At 42.6% G+C, this 13292-nt stretch overlaps 1 protein-coding gene across 4 annotated transcripts in view; it reads right to left on the bottom strand.

Annotated features, from left to right (window-relative positions):
• Shisa6 (shisa family member 6) overlaps positions 1 to 13292 on the bottom strand; it is a 298332-nt gene that overhangs the window by 148495 nt on the left and 136545 nt on the right. For 2 of the 4 annotated variants that reach the window (XM_042693210.1, XM_042693219.1), the window contains exon 3: positions 6374 to 6469. The exons of the other annotated variants lie outside the window; for them this stretch is intronic. In XM_042693210.1, coding sequence (XP_042549144.1) covers positions 6374 to 6469 — 96 coding nt within the window. The remainder of the gene's footprint in view (positions 1 to 6373; positions 6470 to 13292) is intronic. 4 annotated transcript variants of the gene reach the window in all.

The raw sequence follows: 13292 nt of genomic DNA, 5'->3' as shown, positions 1-13292 counted from the left end.
GCTTCAAATTATTTTGCTCCTCATCTATAAGACAACCTGGCTTCCTAGATTAAGGGCCTGACAAATGCTTCTCAGAAATAAAAGAGATCTTGAAGACCACTGCAAGGACTTTCTTACAAAATTTATGTATCTATATAGATAGATATAGATATAGATATTAATGCTTCTCAAATTTTAATGTGCATGTGAATTATCTAGAGATCTTATTTAAATGCCAAATCTGATTTGCTTGGTGTGTGGTGGAGTGCAAGCATCTGCATTCTAACCAGCTCCCAAGTGATACTATTATGCCTGGCCCTGCTATTCTACAGCTTTCAAAGCCGGGGTGCTTTGTGCCTGGGTGCCTGTTTCTCTTCCCATCTCCATAACAGCTCTGGCAGGCAGGTGGTACTGCAGACTTTTCTTAAGATGGATATCAGAGAGGTCAAGGTCACATAGCAAGTGATGAAGCCAGGAGTTGAGCCTGTGTCCCCATAATAACTCTCTTATTTTTGCCATTCCTTTTTTGTTTTGTTCACAGTCACGGAATAAGCAGGTTTAAATCACCGTTTGGGGGAAAGTGGACTTGACTGTGACCCTAGGCAGCAATGGCTGAAATGTCCTTCTTCCATCATGCTCATAATCAGTGTAGAAGCAGAGCCATAGATAATACAGTTGTGACCCAGACAGTGAGGTGCTAAAGAACTCTCTGTCTTAATGCTCCACTTTTTGGCCACCGTGAGATCCTGGCAAGTATAGAGGGGAGAAGGCCTCCCCTCCTGGCTACAGACCCTAGGTTCTTGACTTATTCCCACAACTTAGCTGTCAGGGATCATGAGACTCTTGGCAGTGAGTCGAGGAGAAGGAAAAGCAAATGCCAAAGGCTGGCTTTTGGGAATGGGGGGGATGGTTCCCAACTTGAATGGCCAGTGCCAAGAACAGTGCCCGAGACATTCCACTGACCACAAATCTTAAGAGGCCATCTTGAGCCAAAGGTCATTGCAAGAGGAAGCTTAGATCTGGCACGAGTGAACGGTTGGAAGACAAGAAGAGCAGCAGTGCGCTGGCTGGGTAAGCCAGCCTCTGGGGAAACAGAGGGACTTGACTTTCTGTCTTCTCCCAAAGAAGATTTTGTAGACAATACTAATATTCAGGTTGAAACAGGATTCATGTTTGATCAAAAAGTAGTCAGGTGCCTGGAAGCTAAGGAGTAAGGGATACATTCATGAACCCCAGATTCAAATGTCCTCTCTGTTGTTCCGTTGGTAGAGACTATGGGAGATCTATCTGTACCCAAGGGATTCCTCTTTTGGGGAAAGAGTTGAAACTTTCCAAGGTAACAGAACCAGCAGTGCATCCTGAGACTCATCCTTGGCCCTGTACAATTTCTCTTCTTATATCAACTCAGGATATAAGGAGATAGACTGGCCCAGCTACCCAGATACAGGCCCCAAAGCAAGCATGAAGCAATGTCATGTAATGAACAGGACTCAGCATATGGACCTATGGACATATGGCTGATGGATGGGAAGTTTTTTCTTGGACACCATTTATTAAGCTGCAGCATAGTTTGGGTAACATTCTATTCAGTGTAACATATATTTCCTTTGACTTTAATGCATTACCTGGTTTTGAACTCAGGACGTCATGCTTGCTAGGTAAGTAGAGGACCACGTGAGCCATGACTTCCTCCTTTTGGTTTTACTGTACTTTAATGTGCATATAGGATAAAGATACTTGATTCCCAGGAGGAGCCTCAGACCATGATCCTCCTCCCTTCACCTCCTGAGTAGCTGAAATTACAGGCAGGTACCACCATATGCTCTGTTTTTCTTTTTTTCATTTCTTTCTTTTCTTTGACTTGACTATTTTTGCTCCATCTGGTCTCAAACCACAGTCCTCCTATCTCCAACTCCTATAAAGCAGGGATTACAGACACGTGTCATCACAACTTGCCCAGTGTACTATTCCAGCTCAAAAACTGTCTTAGGATGAGGTGAACCAGCAAGATGATACTCATTTCTTTGACCAACTGAGAACCTGATTTTCCTAGTGCCAGGCCTATTTCCTCAAGGGAGGTCTCCTGGAGCCCATCAGGTGGTCCTAGCTTAGTGGTAGACTTTGTGGGTGACTCAGGAAGGGAGTGGGTGCATGACACAGTGATCTTCCTGTCAACCTGCAAGGTTTTATGGCTGCTGACACTGTTCTAGGTGGGGACAGAATCCTGGGCCAGATGGAGAAAGCATCCTTCTTAGCTTTCTAGAAGGTCGTGGGCGTTCTGAGTTACAAGACATACATACCAAAGGGAATTTTGTAGAATAATTGTTCCATGATGAGCCAACTGGCAGAGTTTACACACAAGTATCCAAGGTTTGTTTCCCCTTGTATCTTTTTATTGTACTGGATAGCACTTATCTTGGGAGATGGGTGAGGATGGAATTCACCATTCATGTACATCCATCCTTTATTCTGATGACATCAGTGTTTTCCTTTTTTTTTTTTTTAACAATAAGCAACTTGGGTGAGGCTGATTCGATTAAAACAAAATAAGGAATTATACCAGTGCCGAAGTGCTGTTCAGGATCATGTGAAATACATTTGATAAAGCTGGGCACCTGGAGTTTATGGTGTTCAGACATTAATCAGCAGAGTAAGCAGCAGAGGCTACACAAGGGAGTTGTCCCATATAAACAGATCAAACCACCAGTAGATAGTTTAGAACTTTGTTGCTCTTGGCAGTGATCCTGAATCCCTCCCTGCTCCATTTACACTCTGCCTGTCCACCCTGTCTCATGGAGAAGCACAGGAAAGATTGCTCCCAAGTAGTATTGGCTTTCTAGAGGCCATTCTTAGGCAAGCCTTCCCTGACCCTCCCTCTCTTGCTATACTTTCTGCCTCACCGTTTCCATGGAGACAGGATGCCTTCTGAGTTCTGTGCTTTATCTGGAGTCCAGTCTTCAAATACCTTAGTATAGTCCAACCCACTCACTCCCCTGGCTCTGCTCTCTCTGTGAAAATTTCTAAGCTGGATTCCTTTAGTCATATAGCTCAGGGAACTCTTCACCACCATCCACTGCGGATCTGAGAGTCTGGCTCCGAGTCAAGTGGTAGCCTGAAGTTCCATGGAGGCCCCTGTATCCACATTCTTCCTTCCCTTTCTATAAGACCTGATCAATTCTTGCAGAAGCCACAGTGGTGCTCAGACAAGTGACTGGAGGAAGAGATAAATACTGCTCCCATGAAGCACTGGAGCAGGCCAGCAGGTGCGTATGGGGAAGGGCTTCTGGGGGAAAAACAAAAAAACAGTAAAGCCAGACTTGGAGGAGAGTGCTGAGAGGGAAGTCCATGATGAATGGAGAGCTTGAAGAAGCTGAAGGAGGTCTCTGAATTCAGCGTTCATGTCTACTTCCTACAGTCCCTCGCTCCTACTGTTCCCCCATTAGCCTTTGCAATTACCCAAAGCTATACCCTCAACTATCACATCCACCAGGAAGCTTTTACCCATGCTTTTCTCTTGTTCTTGCCATCTTATGCCCATTCGACCATCAACCCCAAACCATTGACTAGCCTGTACGTTTTCTCAATGTTAAAAACAATTTTCAGCATCATTCTTTTCTCAGGGAGTGAGTGACAAAGCAAGTCCCATTGGTTCATAGTCTAGAATTCCCCCCTCCCGACTGAGCAGATTTGCTCAGATTTGGGGTTTGAGCTGCCAGGATTCCTCTTTACAAATCCCCCTGTTGCTGAGATTCCTAATCAACCATCAGTATTGACATTTGTCCAGCTTTGATCTCTGTCTGTCAGTCTCTGTTTTTCTCTCTCAGTCTCTATCTGTGTGTGTGTGTGTGTGTGTGTGTGTGTGTGTGTGTCTGTCTGTCTGTCTTTCTCCCCCTCTCTTTCCTTCCCTCACTTCCTCCTTCCCATCCCCCATTCTGTGTCAGCCATACTGGAGGTTGAACTCAGGACCTCATCCTTATTGGCAGGCACGCTATGACTTCAGCCTCCCTCCCAGCCTTTTCTGCCTTAGTTCTTTTTCAAGTAGGATCTCTTCATTCATTTCTTCCAGAGCTTCCCCAGGACTACAATCCTTCTGCTGCTGGAATTATGGTTTTGTGTCATACACCTGAACCATCACACTTCCTTCTTAGCATTTATTTTCCTCCTTCTTTTTCTGCCTCAGACTTCATGGTGTGGCTGGTTTGGTCACAACATTGGCTGTCTCTACCCAGCCTCTTCTCCAGGGAGTGAAGTGATGCATTTTGGATCTTCCTTTGGGGTCTGGAAAGGGCCTATCGAGGCAAAAGCCATTTGTCTTGAGGGTAACTTGGCGCTTCATAGCAGTCCCAACTCTTAGGTCCTAGTCTGCCCTGCTTCCTATGATCACACAGACCTAATTTCTGATTATTCACATACACATGAAAACTATTCCCTCAAGGCTTCCCAGAGGTCCTGTTCACCTTACCTGGGAGGCCTTCCTTGAGACCTGTGTTGCTTCCTCCCACAGCACTGTCTGGACTCTTAACCTGCTGTAAGTTCTTTTCCTGCACTTCATTTTCATGGATTTTTTTTTTTTTCATCTAGCTAGGCAATCACTTCTGTAATCATAGCTACTTGGGAGGCTAAGATCATAGAACAGCATTTTGAGGAGTTTTCAGTATTTCAGGGTGAAATTGGGGATTTCAGGTTGAAATCGGGGATGGGCATATGGGTGTGAAACCAGGAAGCTGAGAAGTTTTGGAAGAATTGACATGTTCTCTTTGAAAAAAAAAAAACAGATTTGCAGCTTCATTCCATCTGTTGTAGGTAATTGAAAATTAGCCTCCAAGATGGCCTCAATGTTCCTCCTCTTCTGATCTCATTGCCTCTGTGTAGCTACCAAAAGTTGAAGGAGGACTGACTTGTATAACTCATAAAATGTGATCAAAATGATGGTGTGCAACTAGTATGCTTAGTTACCAAAGACATGGTGGCTGTGTCCCTCTTCCTCAGATCACCAGCTCTGAGGACACATACCCACCATACAATGAAGTCACTCAAATAGCCCATGGAGAGAATGTCTTGTTGAAATACCAAAACCTCTCTTCAACAGCCAGTCCCATGTGAGTCTGCCATCTTGGAACTGGATCCCTTCAGATCGCCCAGTCCTACCTGACACTGTGATTGCAAACTCATGACAGACACATTTAGGATAACCCAAACCCCAGCCCTCAGAAATGGTAAGTGAATAATTGTGTTTTAAAATGCTAAGTTTTAGGCCAGTCTGTTTCCTAGCTACGGGTAATTATTATGAAGTGGAGAGCAAAGCGCTGGTAGGTGCAGGTTTAAGTCTACATGAATGTGTCTATTGCTGTAATTTTCAGTGGTTAAACTGTGAGCCCATTTCTCCTTCTGGAGTCAGCTGGTCCCAAGTGGATTCAGCAGTTCTTAGTAGCCACAAATGCCACCTGTATCCTCAATAAACTTTATTTAGACACAAAGAGACACACAGAAAATACATACACAGATACAGATTTTTTTTTTCTATAGAGGATGAACAAACATCACATTGGGGATTTAAAAATCAAGTGCATGGAATGTAAGAAAATATTGCCGAGTTCCTTGTTTGCTCACACTTGGAACAGACACATATTTCCGAGGAAGACGGGATGTGCTCATCCCGACAACAGGATTCACATGTGGTCTATAGTAACAGCACACAGGTGTCGGAGAGGGAATCAGTCAGAGGAGTTAGGGATCCAGTTACCCTTGATGCAACAGAATGCTCACAACACTAGTAGGACTCTGCTTAAACAAAAGACAGGATCGGGGAGGATTCCATTCCCCTGTGCAGATGCTCTGCAAGCTGTCGGCTAGGTCATAAAGCAGCTTAGCAGAAACGCTAGGTTAGCTTTCATCTTGCGGCTGGAAAGGTCTGCATAACCTCTACCTTTGTGTCCATATCACAGAGTTATACAGAGACACACATAGGGTGGTAAAAACTCTCCACATGCACACTGGCTTAGAAACCCACAGGACGGAACATTCATTGACATGAGGTTATAAAACGTGGCTTTCCAATGGGAAGGGAATAATAGCCAACTGGCCAGGCAAACACACACTTTGTAAATGCTGCCACATCCTACCATATTGCCTGTGGTCCCCACCCCGAGGGAAGCCACTGGCATCTGCACTCTGCTCTTGCCACGGATAGAGCATGATAGATGTCTCTTGGGAGTCGATCACTTGCTAAAGTTGCACCTGAGACTTCCTAGTCATTCCTGTCCCCAGGACAAGCTGCCATAGAACTGCCCCCATTTATTCCTGTTTTGGAGGAAGCCTCTGGGTCATCTTTCTAGTTCTGATCGGGTTCCCTAGGCAACCTCTGTACTTTAGTAAAAAATGGTTTCCACTGTACCCTTCGTGTGTCCTCTTCCTAACGTGACAAATCCAGATGAGATGAAGTTATGGAGATCTGGTCCTCCACTTCGGTAAGCCTCCTTCCCATAATGCCCTGCAAGAAGATGGGGCAGAATTACCTGACGCATCCACCACACAAGACAGTCACAGCTCCATCGCACCCAACAATGATGGTGAGCCTGTGTCCAAATCAACAACTGAGCCAGATGGCTGAACTCATCAGGCAAACAAACAATAATACGTAATATATATCATATATATTTCAGAGAATATATTTCTATATATATAATATACATAGATACACATATATACATTATACATAATTGTATATATGTACATATATTATCATGCAACAAAGAGTGTTATGTTGAAGGAAGAGGAACCAATGGCTTGGTTTGGGACATTTCTGACTGAGCACAAAGTATACCAGAAAATTGCTTTATAGATGTTCCTCAACTTACAATGGGTTACATCCTAATCAATCCATTGAGAGTTGAAACATCATAAATAGAGATTGCATTTGGCACACTTAACCTATGGAAGACCACAGCAAAGCAATGCAAGCATATCAGTTATTTCCGTCAGGATCATGAGGGCTGACTGGTTGTTGTGATTCATGACTGCCGCCGACTATGTGCAGAGATGATCATACTATATCCTACTAACCCAGAAAAAGACTGAAATTCCAAGTAAGGGATGAGTGCTGCTTTGAGACAATCATAGCAATAATAATAATAACAACAACAACAATAAAATAATCATACATGGAACCATCCATTAGTCAGAGACCTTTTATACTTGCCCTGCCTTTCTTCCTTTTCTTTCTTGTGTAATATATCTGCTTGCTTGCTTTCCAAAGTATCCAGGAGCAGGCCTAATGGGGGCTGCTCTGCATACATGAGTGTTTGAGAATCCCACATTACAGAGGAGACTACCAACTTGCAACTTAAGAGGACTCCAACTACAGAGAAGGCTGACAAGTAGAATGGTGTTTATAAAACCCTGGCCAAAATATTTATGTTTTCCTTTTTTTGTTTTAAACTTTCTGCAATAAAACCATATTCCCCCATGGGTCAAAGGCAGATATCTTCCTGTGGTGTTGAGGGGGAAAAAAATGACAAAGGGTAGGTTAAGGACCATGGGAGAGGAAATTCAAAGAGAAAGAAGTTAATATTCCACTTCTGACATTCAACATTGGACTCCACAATATGCTTAAAATTCAGGCATTGTAAAGAGAAAAGAATACTCTAAATGCCATCCTGAAGTGGAAATAAAGAAAAGTCACTTTCTTCATGTCACCACAAGCATGTCTTAAAAATCGTATTCATTATTATAATAACACACAGAATGATTTAAAATACAAAGTTAAAAAATGGATAGAAAATGGTATATTAACTATGATAACAGTACTGTAAAATTTCAAACCAGGGCATTAAAAATAACATTGAAAAGATTAAAAGAAAATGTACAAAGATACTGACAACTGCCTTTGGATAGTTGAAAAGCCAGTGTTCATTTATTTCTCCTTTCAACTTTTCTGTATTTTACAAGTGATTTTTTCCTACAATGAATATATAAGTTTTCTCATATGAATGGGTAAAATAAATGTCTACCAGAAAAGCTCAGGATCAATGAAAATACAAATCAAATCAATTTTTTTCTCAGCAGGTGTGCTCTGGATCAGTAGATCTCAACCTAGGATCCCGGGTAGAACCACCGGGAAGCTCTTAACATAAACACCCAGACCAATTCCAGAGCTTCTAATCCAGGTGAGTGGAGTCTCAGCTCAGACAGGAGAATTTTGAAAGTGTCCTTTGGGCTTCTGATGTGTAACCATCAAGGAGAACTCATTATGCTTGTGTGGGAAGAGAAAGTGTCAATAAGTTTCAACAAGTTGAGCTTATTTGGGCAGATTCAAATAGCATTTTGCTGGAGTTTCTTAGATAATATTTATGACCAGAGTTCCAGCTCTCTTTGTCTGGAGGGCAGAGTCTGGTCCTGTTTGCTTTCTTCTTAGCTTAGATCTCAAGCATGAACACATATCAGAATAAGGTAGAATATTCAGACAGCTCCAATTCAGTAATTTGGGTAGAGCTCAGGAGTCCCAATTGGCTTGGCCCCAATCCAGTAGATGTGAGGTAGGGCTCAAGAATCTACGTTTCTATCAAGGTCCCTGCTGATACCAGTGCTGGAGGTCCAGGGCCCATACTGGAATAACTGCTATCTAGAGCACCCGGATTATAAGGGATTTGAACTCAGGGCCTTGTGCTTTCCAGGCAGGTGTTCTATCACTTGAATCATGCCTCCAGCCTTTTTTGCAGCCATTAGTTTAAGCAGGATCTCATACTGATGCTGAAGCTAACCTAGATGTCAATCATCCTGTTTGTGCTTCCCACATAGCTGGGATGCCAGGTACATGCCAGCACATTCAGCTTTCTATTGCAGCAGATGGAGTCTTCTGAACTTTTGGCTCAGTTGTCATTGACCCATAATTCTCCTCATCTCTGCCTCTTATAGAGATGCTAGGAGGATGAGACACCCAAGCCTACCAGGATCATGAGAACTTTCCCTTTGACACTGGAACACATTACTTAACTCCTCAGGGGATCCAGCTTCCCATAGGGAACACTCTTTTATTAATTTTTGACTTGTCTATGGATTTGTAAATAGCAAAGGCTCTGCGTTATGTTCCACCATCTTCAGTATTGATTTGTTTGTAAAAAAAAATTATTTGTAAGAAGCACAACAATAAACCAGTTTTAGGGCCTTTCATTGGCTCAGCTGACCTGCAAACAGAAGATGCTCTACCACTTGAGCCATACCTCCAAGCCCGGCTTTTGGCGGGTTGTTTTGAAGGTATAGTCTTAGAAACTTTTCTGCCTGATCTGGTTTGGAACCTCACTCTTCCAGGTATCAGTCTCATGAGTCTCTAGGATTACAGACAGGGGCTGCAGGTGCCAGGCTAAGAAATATTCTTGTGGTCATCACCTATAGGTACACAGAACTGTCAGTAAAGAGCTACTCCCCAAACCTAAAATCACATGACAACAGCCCGTGTACCCTGGTGCCTAGAAAGATGCATCCTTTTCAGGGTTGTGGAAGGGCTTGTGGAAGTTGCTCTACTGATGGAAGAAGAGAGGGGTGTCCTTCTTCTGTAACAAATGGGTGGGTATCTGCCTCACCCAATCACAGAAGAGTAAGAAGAGGAAATAGCAATTCAGAACCCTCATAAATTTGGATCTCATTAATTCAGAACCTGTGATACATCCTGCAGAACTTGGGCTGGTTTATTTTTGTGCTTCTTATAAATAACAATTTTTGATAAACAAATCAATATTGAAGACGATGGGACATAACGCAGAGCCTGTGCTACCTACAAATTATTCTTATCTGTCAGCCAGAACAAGGTCCCTTAGGACTAAGCACTGCTCTAGTGCTTTGGCGCTTGTTTAAAAGGGAAGTGGAATTTTCAGATCAGCTACCGTAAGACAGTGCTTGTATGGTTATGGCTTAGTTGGGTTTTTTCCTTTCTTTTTTGTTGACATATAGAAATTGACATTTTACAGTATTTTGCAGTTTATAGATGCTGCTTGCCAACACTATTTACTTAATGTTTTAATCAATACTATCTGGTAAGTTGTTTATTGTTTGTATCTTCTAGTTTATTGATGGAAAAACTGAGTCCAAAGGGCTAAGGTTGGTAGAGGAGTGAGCTAGCACTCACACATCCTCTGACTCCAAATACCATGGTCCTTACATTGTTTACATTCGCACTTCATTGGGTTCACATTCTCCTCACAAGAACCTGACCAAAAATGATCAGTTTCCAAGTTCACAGAGCTAGATAATGGTTTGTCCTAGATATGCATGCAAGTTTAGCTGAAAATCCAAAATCATATTTTCTCAATGATTGCATCTATGACCTGACAAATGTAGCTATGACTCTTCTCCAGGAGTGTTCCTAGGACATGCAGTGGAAGTGTTAGGTTAGGAGAGTTCAACTTAGTACCATTCAAGCTCAGGGGCTCATTCCTATAATCCTAACTACTCAAGAGACTGAGATCTGAGGATCATGATTTGAAGCCAGCCCAGGTAAGAAAGTCCACCAAAAAGCTGGAAGTGGAGCTGTGGTTCAAGCAGCAGAGGACCAGCCTTGAGTGAAAAAGCTAAGAGACAATTCTCAGTCCTTGAATTTAAGCCCTAAGAATGGCACCCATACATACATATACACACATACACACAGAGATAAACATTGAGAGAGAGAGAGAGACAGAGAGAATATATATGTATATATATATATGTGTATATGTATATATATGTGTATATATATATGTGTGTATATGTATATATATGTATATATATATATATATATATATATATATATATATATATATACATATGAGAGAGAGACAGAAAGAGAGAGAGTAGAGGTGGGGAAAGAAAGAAATAGGGTAATGAGGCAGGACCCAGAGCACTAGATGGAAATAAAGAATATTCTGTGGTCAAACACTTCATAAAATACAGAGTAAAAATAAAAAGGACTTCTCAGAGGCATTGAACATTAAATTCTCTATGGCGCCTTTATATTTTCCAAAGCCATCCCTAAGGACTTATTTTGAGAAGTTTCCCAGGAAGTTGAGGCCGATAATGCACACAGCTTTTGTTTGAGTTGAGGTCCTCTCTTGAGCATTCTCCTGACTCCCCTGGGTGGCACAATGTTGGTAGACTCCAGGTTAGAATTTGTGATCTACTGGGACAGTGGTAAGGTCTGATAATTCTCTGGTCTGACAAGTTCTCTGGTGATACAGCAGGTGACCTTTGTTCCAAGGACTACATTTCATGACCACTATGATTGAAAAAGTGGCAGGCCAGTCTTCAGCTGGACCTGAGACCAAGGGCTAGAATGATTTACGTTCTCCGTATCTTCCAAAGTTTTAACATAAACAAGAACATCATGAAGGAAAGAAGTTCTGGCAAAAATGGAGCCCCATGAAGGAGGGAGAGGAGTTAATGTCTCTTCTATGTCTTGGTGGTGTGTAGATTGGTAGATTGATGACATGTACGAAAACAATGTGTATCACCAAGTTCATTAGCTGTAATGTAAGAACCGTGCCTTACTTTGCCCTGTAGTAGCTTCTGAGCCTCTGCTGGCTATTAGTCCCAGAATACATGCCTAACCCAATAACAATCGTATTGCAGCAGAGTTCTAGGTAGAAGGAAGCAAGAAATTTATGAAGCACCCCAGTAGCATAAGCAATACCTATGTCACTGCACTGCCAAACCATGTCCCCATCAACAGCAAGAGTGATTTTGGGGTTCTAAGAAAATCCAGCACTACCTGCCACACACATCTGTGGGAAACAGCAAGCAAATGACAACTCTACCTCTGGTTATAATACTGCATCCATAGTTCCTATAGAGAAATGTTCATTGACACTCCTCTACAAAGCAACAAAAAGTATAGTCTAACTCAGTCTTTTCCCAGTTTGCCTTGACCTCCTGCAGAAATTCCATGCCTTCTCAAATCTCAGTAGAAGCCCTAATTCAGAAGGACAAGACCAAGCAAGGACAGTACCCAGGGACCAAATGTCCCCAGGAAGGAAGAGATTAAAGAGGAGGTCTGAGGCTGAGCTTCCTGAGTGAGCCAGTGCTGCTGGCTCTGATTAGAAGAGACCAGAGGGAATGCCTCTCCATAAAGAGTTGCTGCAAAATTTGGGAGAAAAATCCAGACACTATCCAAACGATGATTCCTATAAAACTCAACAACATTTTGCATCTACGAGATTAGAGCAACAACTATGGGAAGGAAAGAAGTCAATCAGGATTGTTTGCCTGGAGCCACAGATCTGGACCATGGAATGGATATAGAGGGAAATCGGGGAAAAAGAGTCTAAAAAGAAGCGCACTGCACAGTCAGCGGTGTATGACAAAGAGATAAACTCCATGTGAGAAAAGACAGGACGCAACAGCTAATGCTAGGACTCACAATGAACTGAAAGTAAGATTCCCAGAGGAAAAAAATAGAAGAAGTAACGCCAAATATTTAATGCATATGATATGAAAATTTGGAAAACTGAGGGGAGGAGGTGGGTAGGGAGGGATGAGCGAGAATGATGAAATGGTTTGATACCAAACAAGATATATTGTATTTAAAAACAGACTTGGTGAATTGTAACGCCTTTGTACAACTACTTAAAGACAATAAAACATATAATTTAAAAAATGTTGGGGCTGGGAAGGTGGCTCAGTGGTAGAGTGCTTGCCTTGCATGCCTGAGGCCCTGGGTTCGATTCCTCAGCACCACATAAGCAAAAAGAAAAAAGCCGGAAGTGGCGCTGTGGCTCAAGTGGTAGAGCGCTAGCCTTGAGCTGAAGAGCTGAGGGACAGCGCCCAGGCCCAGAGTTCAGGCCCCATGACCGGACCCCCCCCCCCAAAAAAAATGTTATCAGTTTTATTTTTCTGAGCAGATTAAAGACTTTAGTCTTTAAATCTTTAAAGAAAAAAAACCAAACATCAGATTATTTATCAGACAAGACCAGCATCTGAAAATATCCTAATAAAATCTCAGTTAAAAAAAAAAAGAAAGTAGGTAACATAAAACATGAAGTCTGGGGCTGGGAGGGTGGCTCAGTGGTAGAGCGCTTGCCTTGCATTCCTGAGGCCCTGGGTTCGATTCCTCAGCACCACATAAGCAAAAAGAAAAAAAAAGCCGGAAGTGGTGCTGTAGCTCAAGTGGTAGAGCGCTAGCCTTGAGCTGAAGAGCTGAGGGGCAGCGCCCAGGCCCAGAGTTCAGGCCCCATGACCGGACCCCAAAAAACCCAAACAAACAAACAAAAAAAAACATGAAGTAAGTAGTGATTTTTAGGAGTTTTGAGACTTCCAGGGATGTGAGACAACACACTTGTTGGGAGCCATTC

The sequence above is a fragment of the Dipodomys spectabilis genome, unplaced genomic scaffold (assembly GCF_019054845.1).
Source record: "Dipodomys spectabilis isolate Male_0828 unplaced genomic scaffold, ASM1905484v1 ptg000004l, whole genome shotgun sequence".
Classification (NCBI taxonomy): Eukaryota; Metazoa; Chordata; class Mammalia; order Rodentia; family Heteromyidae; genus Dipodomys; species Dipodomys spectabilis.
This window is presented reverse-complemented; position numbering and strand designations above follow the sequence as displayed.